The sequence below is a fragment of the Zosterops lateralis genome, assembly GCF_965231275.1.
Source record: "Zosterops lateralis genome assembly, chromosome: 1".
Classification (NCBI taxonomy): domain Eukaryota; kingdom Metazoa; phylum Chordata; class Aves; order Passeriformes; family Zosteropidae; genus Zosterops; species Zosterops lateralis.
In genome coordinates, this window is record NC_139762.1 from 139,731,359 (window position 1) to 139,750,616 (window position 19,258).

Consider the following 19,258-nt stretch of genomic DNA (forward strand, 5'->3'; position numbering starts at 1 on the left):
TCCAAAATTATCCCTCCCGTATTGTTAGCAAGAACAAGGGAACACCCAGTTTCTTTTGCAGTGACTAATAATATTACCACTGCTTAAATGTAAACAGTGTGCAAAGATCTTTCTAAACAAACGCATAATATTTTTTGCAAAATATAATGCTGTACTCCCACTTCATTTAACTCTTTTTCTCTTCTTTGTTGCTGCAGCACAACCACTGAAATTTCCTGAATTAATGCTGGCATGGCAAGAAGTATAATGTCAAGGGAAAAAGGAATAGTCTCATAATTAAAATCTGTTTCCATAGCACTGAAGTGGATGGAATTGACACCCTTTGGTGGACTTTGGATCAGGTCTCTCCTCTGGTGGTTCTTCATTTGCACCACACTCTTTTCCCTGGAGCCTTGTTAGCATTGATTAGTTAATGGCTTTAAAGTGCTATTTAAATGCTGAAATATTGTTACTGCCAGATACTGGAAAACAAGTAGGTTTCTGTTCAGCTCATATAATTGGTCTTTCACTAGCATGGAATTATGGCCATTCATTCCTTGGTTGTGTGGATACCTATGACAATCAAATCTAGTAAAATAAAATAAAACAGTAAATCAAGGACTTGTTTACTTTACTCTTAAATAACTTGAAGACCTATGCTGTGATCTCAGGTGAAAGCCACCAGCAGCACTGGAGAGGTTTCAGGTTCATTTGCACAGCCTGTTTGCTGGCATGGGAATGGAGATTGGTGTCAGGGCAGCCACCCCTCCAGAGATGCTCTCTTGAAAGGACAAGTGCCTGCCAGCTGCACAGAGCTGGTTTATTAAATGAAATAATATTTACAGTAGAAGTACCCATTAGGATTTTAGAGGGCCCACATGGGTGGCAGCTTGCATTGTCTCCCCAGCACAGTAGTTCCTAAAGTACACACGTCTGTACACGTAGAGCTCCTGCTACAGGAGCCATTCAGCTGCTGTGGGAATGCAGAGAGAGCAGTCCTGCAGCCTGGCACCGGCAAATGAGGCCTGGAAATTCCTGTTTTTCCAACCTGTGTCCTGCACAGACTTTTTCAAGCAGAGAGGAGTGATGATCCCCAAGCTTTCAGCCCATGCTCCTCTCTGGCACAGGTCAGAATTTGGACCTCTGAGCACAAACTTTATCAATTACGTCTTCACACAGTGAAATACTTCCTAACTTGGATTTTTAGAATGACTTCATTTTCTTTCGCAATCCACCAGTCTCTCAAAAACGACTGTAAATCACCACGTCATTCTCAGCCACAACTAGCAAAATAGCTGGGAAGAATGCATGAACTAGTGGAGGCTCTGTTTGGATGCACAGATTGCCAGGTTTTCCAAGCAACTAGTCTTTAGGACTCCTACCTGCCTGTCTTCAGCTTTTTTGAAGGTCCAACACTGCACACGATATAAACAGCGAGCTGCAAGGCCAAAGCAAAAGAAAACACTTCATTTCAGTTTTCCAGTCCATTCTAGACTCATTACTTGTTTTTTAACTGCAAAAGTCTGCATCTAGTGAACAGAAAATAGTTCATTCCATCTGCAGCTCTGAAGCTTTCAGCCCCTTCCCCATAAAGCAGCCAAGCACAGTACACCAAAAAACTGCTTGAGGATGGGCCAAATCATACAATTCAGACACTGCCCCAGATCTGTTTTCTGAAGGACTGAATGCTTTTGAGCTAGGATATTGTTTCGTGATCAGATGAAGGAAGGAATAATCTGTTGGAAATATTAGTCAAGCCCATGTTCTCGTTTATTGTTCCATAACTTTGGTATACTGAGCTAGACAAATCTTCCATAACAAACACAGCATGCCAGTGACCTGATGATGTGATTTTGAACATACGACTTCAAAATAGGCTCAGTTGCAAATTAAATGATTTGTGATGGTTTCATTGGTTTCCTGGCATCACAGTTTAAAGTGATTATGAAAAAGATTAGGCCTTCTATCATTCAAACAACAAAGAAAGCACATACAGAACAGTGCTGTCTTAGGATGACAAATGCTCTCTTACGTTGGTCAGAAATACTTTTCATCCTTGCAGACATTAACTAATCAAAGGGAAGAAAACAAGACATTTCCTTTATTCTACACTTGGTAATACTTCAGGGTTATTGCTGAACAACATGATGTCCCATAATTTTGTGATGAAAAAGGAACCAGATTTCCAGGGTTCTACTTCCAAAGGCAGCAGTTTCAGACTCAGGTGCAGAAGCTGACTTAGGAGGAGAGAAGCTCATATGCATTTGAACAGAAGCAAGCTTTTGTAGACTGGACTTAATAACCTTATTACATAGCTGAGAAAACAGAGGCTGAGAGTTTAACAGAGTTTCAGAGTTTGAGGAATTTCTGATTTCCTCTTCAGGCCACTTCATAAGGGGGAATGACAACGTGCTGTGGATTTCATGTGTTTGGGTCACAGTAACATGCCGTAAAAGTGAAGTTTGTTATGTGAAATCACATCGTGGTGGAGTGCTTTACAGAAAAGTCACAGAAAAAGCAGCTCAGGTCGTGACAGTTTAACCCGCCTCTAGGCGGATGGCTCAGCACAGAACTGTGTGTACAGAGACACTCTTTGCTCAGCAGGCGAGGGCCTCTTTTTTGGAATAAACGATTAGCTGCGCTTCTTGCCAAAGGGCTATTCACTGGGAAACTCACCCGGCACTTGCAGCACCCGCTGCACCCTCTGAACTTCACCAGAAATGTGCAAAGGCATGACTTCCCTCCTGCAATTACAGCTCCTTCCTAGTGGAAGGAGCATTTTAATATGCGAGCACAAGATTTTCCAACTGTGGTAAACAGACTTTTTATCGATACAGAAGCACGTCCGCAGGACTCTGACCACCTGTGCCAGGACCCCACTGTCGCCGTCCTCAGCTCAGCCTTTCCCAGGGCTGCTGCTGGGTCCTTGGGGAAGTCCTTGCACACATTCCCTTCTCCTCAAGCTGCTGGAAGCCCCGGCTAACCGGGGAAGCGGGTCCCCCCGCTCTCCCGCCTGCCCGGGAACGCGATGTCAGCGCTGAGCCCCCTCCGCCTGCAGGGAGGAGAGAGGACCCGGGTTTGCGGGTGGGTGTCGGGGCTCCCGGGCTCCCTGTCGGGCCGGGCACAGGGGCACAGCCGCCGCAAACCCCCGCGGCCGGCGGGGCGAGCCCGAGGGCGGCGGGCGGAGCCCGTGTGGCGGCGGCGGCACCGCCCGGCGGGCGGGGCACGGGCTATAAATGCTCCCCGCGGCCGCGGGCGGCGGCCGGAGCGGCACGGGCGGAGCGGGGGCAGCGGCGGCGCGAAGGGTAAGCCCTCTTTCCGTCCCTCTTTCCGTCCCTCTTTCTACTCACCCATCCCCGCGGACCTCGCAGTCCCCTGGAGCACGCATCCTCGCCTCACCCTCCTCCTTTTTCCTCCCAACTCCCTCCGTTTCCCCTCGCTCCGGGCAGCTCTGTGCCGGGCTACGGGTGGCTCTCGGAGGGGGCAGCGGAGCCCCGAGCCGGACCCCGGCCCTGGGATTCTGCTGCTAAGGTCCAGACCCCGGCCCTGCCCCGGGAACCGGGGTGGGATGCTGCTGCCAATGTCCGGGCTCCCGGGTAGCAGCGGGATGGGATGGGCTGGGCTGGGCTGGCCCGGAGAACAGCTGTGGAGCCAAGGCACGTACTTTCTCCATGGAAGTTGTCCGGCGGGGTGATGGATTGCCTGTGTTTCTCTGCTCTCGCAGCTCGGTGCTGGGTCTGGAGCACAGGACAGCCCTGCCCGTGCCCGGTGGGGATGTTGTCACCGTGTGTGAGGACGGGCACAGTTCTCCAGCCCCGCTTCCAGGCACTGCTGGGCTCAGGGCACTGCCGGGCTGTTTGCAGGGGAACCACAGCCACGTTCTGGGCTTGGTGAAATAAGGGATTTCACTTCTGCTAAGGTTTTGGTTAATGCTTTTCATCATGCTTCAGTTTTCCTATGAAATATTCGTAAGTTGGCATTGCTCACTGCATAACACACTCTTTCGCAAAAATCCCAGTGCACCCCATCCCCACAGCAGGACTTGAGATAGAAGTATTTATCACCTACGTAATTTTGATGATTTTCTTTCTCTGGTTTAAATAGAAAGCATATTTTAAACCTAGAAAATGCAATTGTAATGACATGGAAGAAGTTAAAGACAACCTGAAGCTGTCTGTCCAGGTTCTCTGCGTGGTGTTTTGATTGTTTTGCTTTCTTCTGGCTTTTTTTCAACTTTTTTTTGTGTGTGTATCCAAGTGTGTTAAGGATACACAGCTGCTGCAAAACTCACTGTTGAGGGCAAGCAATGGAAATAACCTGTAAAGAGGAGCTATCAAGTGCTTCAGGTAACGCCTGCCTTGCTGTTTTAGCCTTGGCTGTTACGGGTATAATTTACATCAAAACTTCAGCCAGTGGCATTAAGCAGTGCACTTTGAACTTGGCTCAGGAAACGAGTTTGGTGGTTGGTTTTTGTGGGTTTTTGCCTTTTTTTTTTTTTTTTTTTTTTTTTTTTGGGGGGGGGGGTTGCTTTTTGATATTTTCATTAGGGTGTTTTATTTTTTTTTGTGTGGATTTTTTTTTGTTGTTTTGATTTTTGTGGTCTTTTAACCAGAGCCTAATGTAGTTTGACATAGAATGGCTGTGTTTTTATCAGAAGTACTTGAGTAAACAGCAGGCAGCTAATACTGTGTGATGTTCTGTGCACAGCAAGAATTTAATGACTTTGGATGAAATGCTAAAGCTCAGAGTAGATGCAGCACCAATAGTGATTCTTAAAGGCTTGTACAGTTCCCAGGGTACTAATGAGGCCCAGGCCCTCAAAAAAGAGTAACTCATGAATGTGTTCAGGAGGAACTGGTGTGTGTTTTGATCTGGAAAACACAGATGCAGTGAAAGGAGATTTTAATGTAGTAATGACAGACTCCTTAGGGTTTGGTTGTTATACCTAATATTTTTCAGTAAAAACTGAACAGATGCCACAGATGTAATGGTTTGGGGGCCTGGAGGCCTCAGGTTCTGAATCTGAGTTTCTTGTGCAGCAGATACCTGAATGGGTTTGATTTCAACTTTGAAAACTTTGAACAGGAATTTCTACAGTTACTGGATGAGCGATGATAAAATGATTTTTGGTGAAAGATTATCTGGTTTGACTCCCCTGCCATGGTCAGGGCCACCTTCCACCAGACCAGGTTGCTCAAAGTCCCATCCAGCCTGGCCTTGAACACTTTCAGGGATGAAGCATCCACAGCTTCTCTGGGCAGCCTGTGCCAGTGCCTCAGCACCCTCACAGGGAAGAATTTGTTCCCAATATCTAGCTAAAATGGACCTTCTTTCAGTTTAAAGCCATACCCCTTTGCCCTGTCATTACATGCTCTTGTAAAAAGATGAGCTCTTCCCCTGGGAATGGGCACTGCAAAGTGACTTGACCTTGAACTAGGCTGGGCAAGAAGGGTCTAGACAAACCAGAGTTTTCGTTTGTTTCCCTTAGAAAGAAGGGTTTGTGTACTTATTTCATGCATTTATTGGCCTCTTTACCAGGATGACAACAAGATAGAGACGTCAAAGTGTCAGGTGTCCAGAGAATTAGGCAACAGCCAAAGAAGTGTCACTCTCTGCTGAGGCAGGGCTGCCACACGCTCTGCCTGGTCTGGGAACCAGCACCTGGGCTACTGAAAACAAGCTCTGAAGGTTTTCACTTTGTGCCTTCCACAATGGCTTTTTTTTTATTCTTGCCAAAATGAAAAGAATACTAAAACTGTGACAGACCATCTGGGTAGGTTGTATGAATGCCCAGTAAAACCAGCAGGATTCCCCTATTGTCTTTCCTCCAGTAGGAGGTACTCTGCTCTTTGGATATTCCTTTTTGGACTACGACAATTGCATGGGGAGATTACAGGGCACCTTTTGGAACACTTTGGCAAGGGAACCTGGTTCTTAGAGGTAGTTACAAGGCAATTAAGTAATTTGCTCTTGTAGCTCAGGTGAGATTAGCAGTAAAGTGTTGGGAGAAAATTTCTTTGATTCAATTTTTTAAGACCAAGTGATTTATTTCCTTGACTGAAGTGCAGCATAAATCTTCTCATGACCAGCTTAAGAGATTTTGACAGACTTCTAGCCTCCCACAGAAAATACTGGTTTTTCACTTACCCTCATTAGAGCACAAAACGTAGAGCAGCATATATGTAATGAGACACTTCCTGCCTTTATTGTCTCAAAATAGACAAAGAGTAAAAGAAATTATGCAGAAGGGGTGAAGCTGGCTTGAAGCTCTTCATCATGAGCAGAAGCTGCAAAACTCAAAAATAATACAAATTCTAATTGTGGTGGATCAGCAGTGTTTACATCATGTGCCCAGCTGGAAGCTTAAGGCAGCAGAAGCCTGTTTGCTGTCAGGGAGAGCACAGCCTGGGGCAGCAATGGCCTGGATCAGTTCAGTCACAGCAATGGACAACACAATGTACAATAGAGTGACTGTCTCTAACTGCTCTGGTTTTATCACCTGAAAGGAAAACCTTCCAAAATACAGGAAATGCCAACTGCTTAGCATTAACAAGGATGAAATACTGGTTCTGGAGAGGGAGTAAGACTTCCAGATGAATTTTTAGATCTAACTTTCATGTTCTGTCACAGCACCTGGAAATACAGAAGACCCCAATTTTTCCTGTCACCATTTTGCTAAAAAGATGGCACTGCACTTATAGACTGCCCTTGCCTTCAGCTTTAGGAGTGAATTTGAATGTTTACCTGAAGCAGGATGGTGCTGTTCCTAAAGCTGCTTCTGTGGAGAATTTCCCTGGACAGTTAGGTGGGAGCTGATCTCCAGTTTCAGTAGCTCTTCATAAAATCATAAAGGGCTTGGGTTGGAAGGGACCTTAAAAACCACCCTAGTTCCAACCCCTCTGCCATCCAGGGATGCCACCCTCTAGATCAGGTTGTTCAGGTCCAGAACCAGCAGTTACCCCTCTGCCCTCTGTCAAAAGCTCTGTCTCAAAAGTTCCAAGTAAATTACTTGCTACTACTGGAAAGTTAGGGGAAATATTCTGCAACTGTTTCAAAGAATAAGAGTAAGGCAAATCCATTTTCAGGTTCAATGGTGTGTGTTCCTATGGCTGACTGAAATCTGGGTTAGACATCCAGGGAATCAATGGCTGTGGATATAATGGCTATTGAACTTGGTGTTTCTATCAAATGGTGGGGGCTTTTTTCCCCATCTGTGTCACTTCCAGAGCCCTGGGTGACTTCAGGGAGGGACAGCTAGTGGGAGGTAATCCCTACTGTTAATTTCCTTTGGCTGTGGTTTTTAAGCAGCAGTAAGGAGCCATTCAGAGCTTTTCCTGACTATGTGTTCATATATCACTGAAGTGTTACTATGACATAATTAAACCCAGCACTGAGAGTCCATGTGAATCAGTACCATGATTTGGCATTTAATCCAGAACAGCAAGTGTGGAGTACAGAAAAAAATAAAGCCTGAAGTTGCCCAAGTGTCAGGCTTGAATGTGCAAGCTCCTCTGTTGGATGATGAGGGTGATGAGTTTAGTTTTTGTCTCAGGGCTGCTACAGGTTCAGGCCTATTTTGTTTCCCAGCTGGCACGAGAGTGTTTCCTTTGGATAATGCCCAGAAGTTTGTCGTCAGAGGGGGTGTTCTCCATGCAGAGGTGCTCTGTGGTGTGCTTGCCGATGCACAGCTGGACAGACTGTGCTGAAGAAATTGTCCACAGCTGTATCTCTTTGTACTAAGCAGGATGTGTGTCAGTTTTGCTGCTCTTATTTTGTGTGGCTGATCACATTTCCTATGTTTCTTTTGGGTTTGGGGTGACTTCCTTTCGGTTAGTTGTCAAAATTTTAATATATCCTTTTCATCTGTCAAGTTTTTTTCTCTTGGTAGCTGGAAGTTAGTCAATATAGATCTTCCTTTTCAAGACCTGTTTTTGAAACTGGGTATTCACTACTTTTCCAAGCCATCAACTGGCTGCTTCCTTCCTGACCTAAGTATAGCTTCAAAAGTATAGCTTTTTCAGCTTATTTTCTACCATGAATGTAGAGGGCCAGTCTGCTAGACCTGTACAGATGATGCAGAGATTAGTGGAAACACCAAACATTAGGACTTAGTGCAGCATGAAAATCCAACTCACTACAAAACAAATCTTTCCATTTACTTTCAACCATTCCTTGAGTTTGTTTGGGTTTGTTTGTTTTTTTTTTCACACGTGTGTGGTTTTTCTGTCCTTGCCATTTCACCACTCTTGCAACCTGACTTTAAGAAATTCTGGATTTTAGGAAGCACAAACTAAGTTATAAGGATCTTAAACTCTAATGCCCTTATGAAGACTCTGTAGGTGGAGGCAATGGTATTCAAAACAAAAAAAGTGGTAACATCTGGTAGTGTGTTTACTGGTAGGCATAAGCTGTATTGGAAAAGCAATCAGCAAAGTAGGATGCAACTTTCAAAGGAACTTTTATTTGTGAACACAGTCAGCAGACATCCAGATGGGAAATGCACTGTTAAAGGAAGGAAGGATTGCTCCTGCTGTGGGTTTTTGGGTTGCTTCCTTCAGGAAGCTCGTGTGCACCTTGTCAAACTAATGATGTCATTTTCCTGCTGCCGTAGTTCTGGAGTGCTCTAAACATGCTTTGCATGTACTGTAACATATCCCTGCTATATTTTAAGATGTATCTTTATCCTTGGACGAAGTTGTGGTGTTTTGGCTATGGGACTAATTATGCAGTAGAAGCACTGCAGAATTTTATGATGACCTTTAATATTTTCTTTCCTAGATGATTCAGTTTAAGAGCATCACATTTTTTCCCATGTGCACTGTGGATTTTATGAAGTTTTATATAAAATCCCAATGCTGTATAAAAGCTTGGACGTGTGTAACTCCAACCCTTCTTGTAAACACAGCCTGGAAAGTGATAACAAAGTTCTCTGCCTGTGATAGGCACTAACCTGGAGTGTAGATGGGTAAGGCTTTGAAATAAGTCAGCTAAGGATGGTGAATTGCCTTTTGCCCACTTTGGAGAGTTTTGAAAGAGTTTGTTTTCAGAAGCAAGGAGTATTCTGGTACTGGATGGTGTTGATTTAGACACTCCCTCACCAGTGCCACCTGTTGTGCTACAGGCTGTGTGCTCAGCCCCTGGGGAGATCATATGGAATGTTTGGGTGCTGATGCCTGTAGGCAGTGGAAGACTTTTTTGCCCAGATGTAGTCCCAAGTAATTCAGCATGTGAAACTGCTTAAATCTGGGTAATTTTATAAAGGGACTTGCTTGGGAAGAACGAAAGATGTGTCTTAGCACAATGGCCATTTGTGTAAGTTTGAGTTCAGATTAAGCTCTAGAAGGCTAAAGTTCATCCTAGAAAAGGGAACTGGCTGTGCATGGGAACAGAATAATATCCATAAATTATTCTTTTCTCCTCAACAAACAAGCAAAAACCCTCATGTACCCATCATGGAAAACTTCAGCCAAGACATTTTGGCAGGGAAAGAACTTGTAATAGCAATGACCAAGCAATTTTAATAGGTGGTAGAACAAGTCATCTATGTACTCAGGAGCTGCAACCCATATAGTGCAACCTCATGAATAAATGTAAATTAAGAAACATCATTAACCTCAGCTGTGATACTTTTTCCTCATCATTGCAAAATGCAGAACATATAAAAAGAATCTGCTCTATTTTTGTGAGGGTGCAACCTAGAGAGCCAGACAACATTCCTCATCTCTGAGTATCCTGTGAGCCTCTCCCTTCTGGAATAATCTCAGTATGTTTTTGCCTGTAACTTCGACAGAACCACCCACTTGTTGAAGCTGCTGCAGCTGGGCAGCAGCTCTGAGCTATTAAAGCATGGCAGATTGAGACTAGGAGGGGGCAGGGAGCATGTCCTGACACTGGTGAGCTGCAGGAACAATAGCTTTTTTCTTGTCTGTTTAGACTGTAATCTTTGTGGCAGAAGCCGTCTCTTCCACATTATGAAATACCTAATCCATCTCTGCCCCCTCATAACATCTCTGTGATTTCCTCTGCCCCCAAAGCCCAGCCCAGCACTGCACAGCAGGTGTCAGGTCCTGTATCATCAGTGCATCACCTTTAATCTTGGTTTCAGACCTTTGTGCGTGGGCAGTGGGATGGATGCAGAGGCAGAGGAGGCTGCTGGGGCAGTGAAGGAGACTGGTTGGCTGGGGGGGTGGATGTAAGGAAACAAAGCCTGGGAAAGCAGCTGATTGCTGTTCATCCTTTCCACCCTCCAGTGCTGCCACCCATGGCCTGGGGCCCTTTCAAGCGCAACACTGGCACCAGTGTGGATGGGCAAATCTGTGTTTTTAAAGATCATCTAGTTCCAGCCCTTCTTCCTCTAGGCCAGGTTGCTCAAAGCCCCATCCAACCTGGCCTTGAACACTTACTCTGCATTATCAGACAGAACCACTTGTCACAGAGGTATGACCTGAGGCAGTTACTGGTGCCAGATGCTAAAGAAGCATGAATTTTTGAGAACTGCAGGGTTCAGGGTTTATCTGTCCCTCAAATGTGATGTTACAGTGTAGGTATGTTACGGATTGCTACAATAGGAAAAAGCCCTAAGGCATTGAGATCTTTCCATTTCCCTGCCAGCTAGGAAGAGATAGCTGCTCATGATGTTGGGAGGGAGTACACAGCAGGGGTGTCCAGCAAAGCAGTGATGGGGACAGCAGACACATCCTTTGGACAGCTCACCAACCCTTCCCCACAGCCAGCTTCTCCTCCTGTGAAACATGGGAGAACCTCGAGCTTTCTAAGGAACATTCTTCATGACATCCCACAGAGAGAGGGTTGTGCAAACTGCATTGCAACAGTTTCTTGCTCAACATCTCTGGGGTAGACAGAAGGGCTGCTTGCAGCTCCCTGTGTTTTGATGCTACTATCCATGTGCAGCTGCCAGGGTGGTTTGTGATGTGTGGAGAGTGCCCAGCCCTGGGCTAAGGATCTGGCAGCTCTCAGGCTGTGTCTGATCCCAGAGTGACACAACTGAGCAGTGTCCGTCGGGCACTGGGGCCAGATGCGCCAGTGAAAACCAGCCAGGGGAGGTGGGCTGGAGCTGAGCCTGGAGATCTCCTCCCTCACTGCAGGAGAGGGTCCCAGCTGCTGGCAGCAGGGCTGGGGGAGATGCTGTGGCCCCCCAGCTGTGCCTTTGTGCTGGCTCAGCTGCTGGCTCTGTCCCTGCAGCTGTCTCCCTTGGGCTTCACCCAGCTGTTACTTGGCACAGGGCTCCAGTTCTTGGCTCCAAGGTTTTGGTTTCCTAATCAGATCGATCAGCACGTAGCGTAAGTGTAAACTTAAAAATGGTTAAAACTTAAAGCTCTTCTTGGTTTTTTTGTTTGAAAAAATCACTGTTATGCCATGTTATCCTCCTAACAACTTGCATTTGTGGGGGGTTTTTATTGGCTGCCAGCTCTCATTTTCAACTAGAGCCTTCATGAAAACATGCTGGTGGAGTAACTCACAAAGAGGGTTGAAAGACAATAAAAAGCAAAATGGTTAGAAAAAAGTAATGAAATTGAGTATCACCAGTGTACTGTACTTGAAGAGGTGATAGCAGCTGCCAGGACATCTATGAACTGGAGACCACCAGGCATTGTAACTGTTTCATTTCCCTGATAATATTTGACTTAATGCTTTGATTCCTGACCCTTTCTCATTTGAAACTTCAGGCTATTTAAAGGTTCTGCTTTCAAACTTCCTTTGTCTCAGTTATTAACTTTTAGTTGCAAATCGAGATAATGTGTAACCAGAGGCTAAAAAGAAGCCTGGAGTGCCACAAGTAGTTTGACACTTCCTGCTCAAACTGTTTATTCAGATCCTACCTAACTGTCAAAAGTCGTTTGCCTTTTTTTAAAGGGGAGGAACTGCTGTAAAACCTCTTTCATAATTTATTGTGTGGCACAATGTCAGAGAAAAGCAGTAACTGTACACAAAGGACCTTGTGATACCAATGCCTGTAACAAAGAGTAGTTTAAACAGGGCAGAGTGGGGGCAGATGCTTATGCATGAACTGTTTGGATGCTTGCAAATGAATCACTTGATTCACAAACAGGAAGATTAAATTTGTCAACTTTGTTATAAAATATCTGAAATGTAAACTGCACTTAGAGATGCATTATGGCCCAGAACTGCACATGGGTGCTATGAACTGTCATGCCTTGATGTCCACTTGCCTCTGTTTAGTCTCTGCTTAGTGGAGACAAGTTTTTTTTTTTTTTTCAAGCTTTCCTCCAGTTTGCAGTAACCATGTTTATGTTAGGTCAGTCAGACAAGTTTACAGCATTTACTGTTAATGACTGGACGAGATCTAATGGACTGTGGAAGACTCAAAGGCTGTTTGAGCATCACAGTAACTTTCCTTCATTGTCAGAGGCCTGAGATGCTTGGTTATTTTTTTTTAATGTGAATATTTGCCAATCAACTTTTTCAGAGCTTTGGAGACATTTTAACTCTCTCCATCCTTGTCTCACCCTTGAATAATTGTTCTGGGAGCTGCTACAGGTGCACAAAGCCTCTGCCACCCTTGTCCCTCCTACCTTCTTTCATGACAGTGCTGAAGACACCCCTGGCTTTCAAGGGATGAAGTGCAGAGTGATATGAGTGGTTTGGAAACACCTTTCACCTGTGATCCTGGAGCACAAGTCTCCCACGGTCCCTCTGTCTCCAAAGGGAACACCAGCAGTTCATGGGAGCTGGGGGCCTCAGTGCCCACAAGTGTTTCCCTCTCTACCATTAGATGCTCATGAGTATGTAACCCCACATGCAAAGTGATTGCTGTCCCTCCTGCTTGCTCAGCCTGTAGAGGTGAAAATGCCATCAGGATGATCTGGTTACCCTTCTGCACATCAGTATTCAAAAGGAGAATAATCTCTGCTGCCAGTGTTTAAACAAGCAATTTTGAGGAAATTGCCTTCTTTCTGAAACAGTCAGGCAGGAGCCTTTTGTTGCTCTTTGTTTTCCATGATACTACATTAATGGAAATAGTTGGTTGCATGTTACCTAATGTTTGGTGTTTGTGGTTGCAGCATTGCTGGGGTCTGAGGGTGGCCTGGTGGGTGTCTTCTTAGCTTCTTTGCTGGGATCTCTGTAATGCAAACCCAGGCTGCACATTTATCTGTACCTTCTGCTACCAAAACAAAGCAGAAGCAATGGTTGTCCCTCCAGTAATGATACAGAGGGAGAGGGGATGTATTCTGAACTTTTAATATCAAGATAATCAGGCTCCAGATAGAGATTCCTGAGCTATTAGCCTTGGTTATGACACTTGCTGCAGTGGTTTTGGAGCAGTGGGGTTGGGCTGGAAGGGATATAGAAAAGCCTCTGAATGAAATTAACACTTTTGCACAGATGACCTCACCCTTCCCCACATCTTCCTTGCTTCCCAGAGCCTGATGCCTTTCCTGCTGTGTGGGAAAGATAGATATGCCATCAGTTTTAAAGCATTTTGCCATCTCAGAGGCGTCTTAAATGTTTAATTTTCTCTTTGAAGGATAGTTATTTTAAAACTTAAGCTACTGAGCAGCAGTTGCAACAGGTATCAGGTATCTGGGTGCAGGGTGGTGGGTGGCCATTGTGTGGAAGTGGCTTTTCCTGGAGAGGAGAACTTGGGACCTCTCAGCAGGCTGAATTGGCCAAGCAGAGCGGAAAAAAAAAGTTGTTTTTCTCCAAGTTGGCAACTTTACACTACTGCTTGCAGATATAAATGAACTTTGTCTTTGGAAGGCATCTATGAGGCAAGTGCTTTGAAATGTGTATAAAGGGATGCTTGTATGGTTATCTATTTAGGAGAGTTATGCAGATACATTAGCGTTGAGCTGCCCTGTCACATAACAGAGGGTAGCACAAAGCACCTATTTAGAAAGTATAAAATTTGTGCTGAACAAGGATGGTACAAAGCCACTTCCCCATCCTTCTCCTTGGAAAATAAGATGTTTTTTAGAGTGCAGTCAGATAGTGGGGCTTTGTTTGCCAGCTCCTGTGAACAAACAGCGTGGTGTTATCCTGCCTCAACGCAGGGTTGCCGCCTGGTAGGAGTGTTTCAGGTGTTCCTGATGCACAGAAGGAAAACTCAGAGCTTGGAAATGTCTGATCTGAAAACACTGTGGCTCCAAAATATAGTGTCTTTCCAAAAGTGAGAACCTGGTGAAGGTAGGGCTCTCGTTCAGCAGACTTGGTGGCAGCCGTGCAATCTGCTGGTCAGCACTTCCTAACGCCAGCTCCTTCGGAAACATAGAGCAACAACTTTGAACTATTGTGAAAACAGGATTGTTTTTAAGGCTATAAAAAGCATCCATCTTGTTCTTTTTTGGCACAGTTTTTTTTCTGCTCATTTGTAGTCAATGCTCTGGAGTCCCTGAAAATCTGAAACTACCCCACGTAAATATCTCTATTCCACAAACAGTGGCTGTGGCTTTGTTCCCTGATCCGCTTCTTACTGGAAAACTGCAGGGGACCTGACTTCTTCCTCTCCTCACCTATGGGCAAACCATAGAAAAATCTCTTGTACTTCTAGTGCCTGTTGCAGAATTAGGTGCAATATTAAGGTATCTTAACAGAATTAAAAACAAACAAACAAACAAGCTCATAGGTGCAATTGCATATGAATATTTTGACCTCCAAATATTGCCACAACATTTATTTTTCCTCTGCTATGGCCAATGGCTCACTGTGTAGAATGGCACAATACATAGACGGCTGTAATCACAAAAACATGTAATTTGCTAAAATATCACTTGGAATTTCTCAAAATTTTGCAATTTTTCCCCCCTGCTTATTCTTTCCGATTAAAATTTGTAACGGACAAAACACAATGGAAAACCTGGAGAAAAAGGGTGACTCAGAGTCACTTGAGTCTCCTGACTATTCAAGTATCTCTGATGTCATCTTGTAAATTTGAAGTACAAAGCAATGGTTAGTTTTGGTCCTGTCTTCATGCCACAACTGGTGGTGTAAAATTTCTTTCAACTTAAAATCCAATCTAATTTTTACCAAAAATCTCCCCAGCTGCATAGCTACCAAGAAGGGTTCCTAAAATCCAAAGCTATTTGAATATGAATGGACACCCACGTTTTTCAAGCATTAGCTTTTAGTCTGAGTGTGTCCCCTCATAGCTTTCTGCAGCATCCAGCTGTCCTGCAAACTCTCACCAGAGCATCTTTGCCCAGGGACAAGTGCATTGAGTTAACCCATGGGGCAGAGTGAAAAATAATGCTGCTGCCACTGCCTGGCTGCTCCTCTGGGCTTCACAGCCCTTCCTGAGCCATCAGGTCATTAATGTAGACAGCATGATGGGCCTAAATCAGATTTAAGTCAGGAGATGGGGTATTATGCTTTAAAGAATCAATGTAAATTGTGTTCTGTAGTTCTGTGTTTATCTTCAGAAAATAATTAAAATGTGTTCAGTTACACTTAATAATTTCTAAATATGTTTCAGGCTTTTGGCTTGCTTTGAGTACACTTACTCATATGCTTTACTTGAGACCGTTCTAAAATTTTCTTAGAGTAAATATTTAATTTGTTTTATAATTGGGCAGATGGACAAAATTGGAAATTTATTAAAGATGCCCCAAACCCCACATGATATGCATTTCTCCAGCAGGCTGAAGGATACATAATAAAAAGACTGACTTCTGTATTTGTTGCTGCAGCAGTTCTAGATCTCTCTTGAGAACTGTTTCTAGTCATTCACTAGAGCTTCACAGGGAGCTGCCCTCACTCTGTTACCTTATCTCTGTCATGGGAGTGAGAAGATGCTGCTCTCAGCTCCCGGTCTGGACCAGTGCAGAAGGTTCTCTGCACCTGAGCCGTGGCCTACGACTCTGTTTGCCTTGGCAGTCACCTCTTCTGGCTTTGCTGTGTCTGTGCTCCCAGTTAAGCTTCCTGCAGCTGAGGGCTGGACATCACAGTGCCAGAGCACTGTCCAAGAGCAGGATACAGCAGTCTTGTTCCTTCCTTTGACAGTTTTGAAAATAGCATTATTGCACGAACCTTGGTGGTGTCCACTTAAAGGAGTATCTGATTTTTTTATCTGTCCTGAAGAATGGAGCAAATCAACCTGACAATAAAATTATGCAAATGTGTGTCCAGTTCATTTTCTCACTGTAAAAATCTGGGGGATAGTGAGGGAACCTTGCATACCCTGAAAAAAAACAGTTTTCAAGCAAATTTCAGTAGGCGGGTGTGTAGATTTGGCTGTGCCTTCTTTCACTTGTGAGATGACAGTTTCCATGGTTTTTTCTGCTGTCCCTGCCCAGTTTCCTTCAGCATTCTCTGCTTTGAAGCTGCTAAACTTCTGTTTGATCTTGCAGCCTTAATATTTCTTTAATCTCATATTGTGCAGGACTGTGTATATAAATAAACCAGGGAGGCATTTTACAAGAAATTTATAACCTTCTTGCAGCGGTCTTTTAAACTATAACCTGAAAGAGTGGGTCATTGTGGGGGCTGGGTGGAGCAGGATCTTTACTTGTTCCTGTATTTAATCTTTGATGCAAGCTGAGAACAAATCTCTTTTCCTCTTTGCAGATATCAGCTACTGACCATGTCAACAGAGTTCCAGGATGCTCACCTTGCAGAGGTGAAACCTCTAGTGGAGAAGGAGGAGGTAATTATTTTAAAGCTTTTTAGAGCTTATGTGTTTTCTGTCAGGACTGCTTTTGGAACGGTGCATGTGTTCTTAGATTATTTTGAACATATTCTATGGAAGAAGAAAAGAAAAACTTGAGATGGAATAAGAGGAGTTCATTGAGTTGGTTTTCTTTTTGTTTGTTTGTTTTTGGTTTGTTTGGGTTTTTTTAATAATGCAAAACTGACCCTAATTATTTGTTCTTGTTTGGTTTTATTCTTTTAATATGATGATGACATTTTTTTTTTCTCTGAATAATGACACCTCTGGGTGTATTTAGCTGTGTCAAGTGATGCCAGTTGAGCACTCTCATGCACATGCCTCTACCGCTACACACTTCTCGATGTAAGGACAGGCTCTGTCAGCTGCCTCTCCCGGAGAGAGCCTGTACACTTCCTTTGGCCAAGCTGAGTGTAGAGGTAGGGCTGAGCCCCTTCTTGCCCTCTCTGAGTTCACTGAGCCATGAGTTACAGCCAACTGGCTGTGTACAGCCCACAGCCTGTGGCAGCCACTGGCATTGCAGCACAGAAAATCCTAGCTAGCTTTTTTTTTTTTTTTTTTTTTTTTTTTTTTTTTTTTTTTTTTTTTTGCCTTGTTATACTACTTTCCACTCTTTATTAATTTTTTTTTTAATAACAACATATCGACAACATCTGGATTCATTCACTATCTGACTCTTTAGTGGTAGCCATACTCTGCATTGATATGTTCATGGCAAAAAGTTCACTGTAATATGTGAAGAAACATCTCAACGTTTTCTTGAAACAAAACTAAGATTTTTCTCTTGTTCCCAATGATATTTTTTCTTGACAGTTATGTATATAAATGTGTTGGAATTTTTTCTGGTTTTATACACTAGAATTCATTGCTCTATCTGCTACTTTCTTTTTTATTCCCTCCCTCTTTTATGTAAACACTTCAGAAAATAATTTCCACTTGTGACTGTAGTGAAATGGTTAGAGAAACTTTAAACACAGCTCCTTTGCCAAGGACATTGCATGAAAGCAGAGCTTGTTTGGATACACTGAAAGCAGCACTCAAACTTTTCAGAAACGAAGACCCCTTTTTAATGCCCATATTGTTCCGAATTACCAAAGCAAAGAAGACTTCTTCTAAGCAGAAGTCCTGTTGGTACTGAAATATTTTTGCTTCAAAGTTCAGAAATATCTTAAAATACTGATTAAGTTCCTGGGTTTTGGTAGCACATAGGTCAAAAGTTGGAATCTTGACGATGAGCCTTATGTGCTTAAATTTTGTCTGCATGGGGGAAACTAGGAGATAGTTTGATTTCCTCTGTGGCTATTGTAACATACATGAAGGATATTAATGTATTTTGAGAAAGTGGAAAAGGTTGTCCTGAAGGATGCTAAGCACATTGAGATGAACAGTGGAGCTGATTTTGAGTTGGTTATTGGGTGAGGCTCTCTGGAGTTGTGTCCTGGCTTGTTGTGCTTGGGTTTCTGCTACAGCCAAGTCTTTGTTCCTGAGCAATGATTCCCCCTTATTTCATATGCTGTTGGTACAGATGTCAAATATACTTATTCCTTTCAGCTCTGGGTCCCACTGGAACAACAGTGGCTGAAATACTGTGTTTAAAAGGTCAGAGACCAGCAATACAGTAAAACACAGCATATTGTCTAAAGCTAAAGCTGTGCAAAATTATTTCTGCTCAGTCAGATCTTAGGAAGTTGTTTGCATGTCTGATATTGTGCCTAATTGCCTAAAAGTCACAGCTGTGAGAATTACAGGTTGTACTGCAGTGCTTTGAGGGTCCCCTAAGAAAACAGCTATGGTGCTTCTGACATCTGTCCTTAATTTACCTGGGCTTCTGAGGCCGAGTGATCTCCTTGCCAGGATTCTAAGCTTTCCTTTTTGTCTCAATATTATTTTTCAAGCTTTGGCCTCTTTTGCCGTTTGAAGCATTAAGTGCTTGCTTGGCTGCTCTTGCCTCTGTTTTCAGTCCTGCAGTGGAAATAAGAGTTTGACTTTTTTCTTCTCCCTCAAAAAAAATGAGGTAACTATAGGACATTTCCTCCTTTGAAGCTATAAGCCTTGTAGGCTATTGGAGGTGGGGAGGTTGTCACCTAACTCCTTTCCTGATGGAGACCCTCGACAGGTGCAGGAGGTTTTCAGTAGCAGCTGTGGCAGGTTAGAATGGGCCTCTCTGTGTCCAGCCAGCCTCCCAAACACTGCAAAGACTAAATTTGGCCAGAATAAGACCCTTCCCACCTTCTACAGCATGTAACTAAATCCCAGTAATGACTGCTGAGCTGAGTTGCAAGTGTTCAGTGCGTTCTTGAACAGAGATTTCCCATCCTAGGCAGGACCAAGGCTCTTGGTGGTCCCATGGCTACAGTAGGTGATGCAGAAAAGTTCACTTTTACTGCTCCTTGTGAGTGTAGTGCTCAGAGATTTTACAATAACTGAGGATACACCAGTTTTTGTCCTTCATTTTGCTGGTCTGTAATCTAGTATTTTACTGCTTTCATTTCTCCGTGAAGATTAGTGGGTTTAAAGGCTCTTGGGTGAATTTTGATGCTCATCAGAAAAGCTTTCATTGAATGGATGGAGAGAGCTCTCAGCTGCAGAACTGGGGGACTACAACACATCTCCAAGCATAGATTTCCATAGATGCAA

At 43.9% G+C, this 19,258-nt stretch overlaps 1 protein-coding gene across 1 annotated transcript in view; it reads left to right on the plus strand.

The window, feature by feature from the left end:
- Nucleotides 1–3,234: 3,234 nt before the first annotated feature.
- The window catches only part of NDRG1 (N-myc downstream regulated 1), a 39,512-nt gene continuing 23,488 nt past the window's right edge, over nt 3,235–19,258 (plus strand). The window contains exons 1-2 of the mRNA XM_083868156.1: nt 3,235–3,284; nt 16,522–16,600. Of these exons, the coding sequence (XP_083724282.1) occupies nt 16,538–16,600 (63 nt within the window). The 5' untranslated portion in view covers nt 3,235–3,284; nt 16,522–16,537. The remainder of the gene's footprint in view (nt 3,285–16,521; nt 16,601–19,258) is intronic.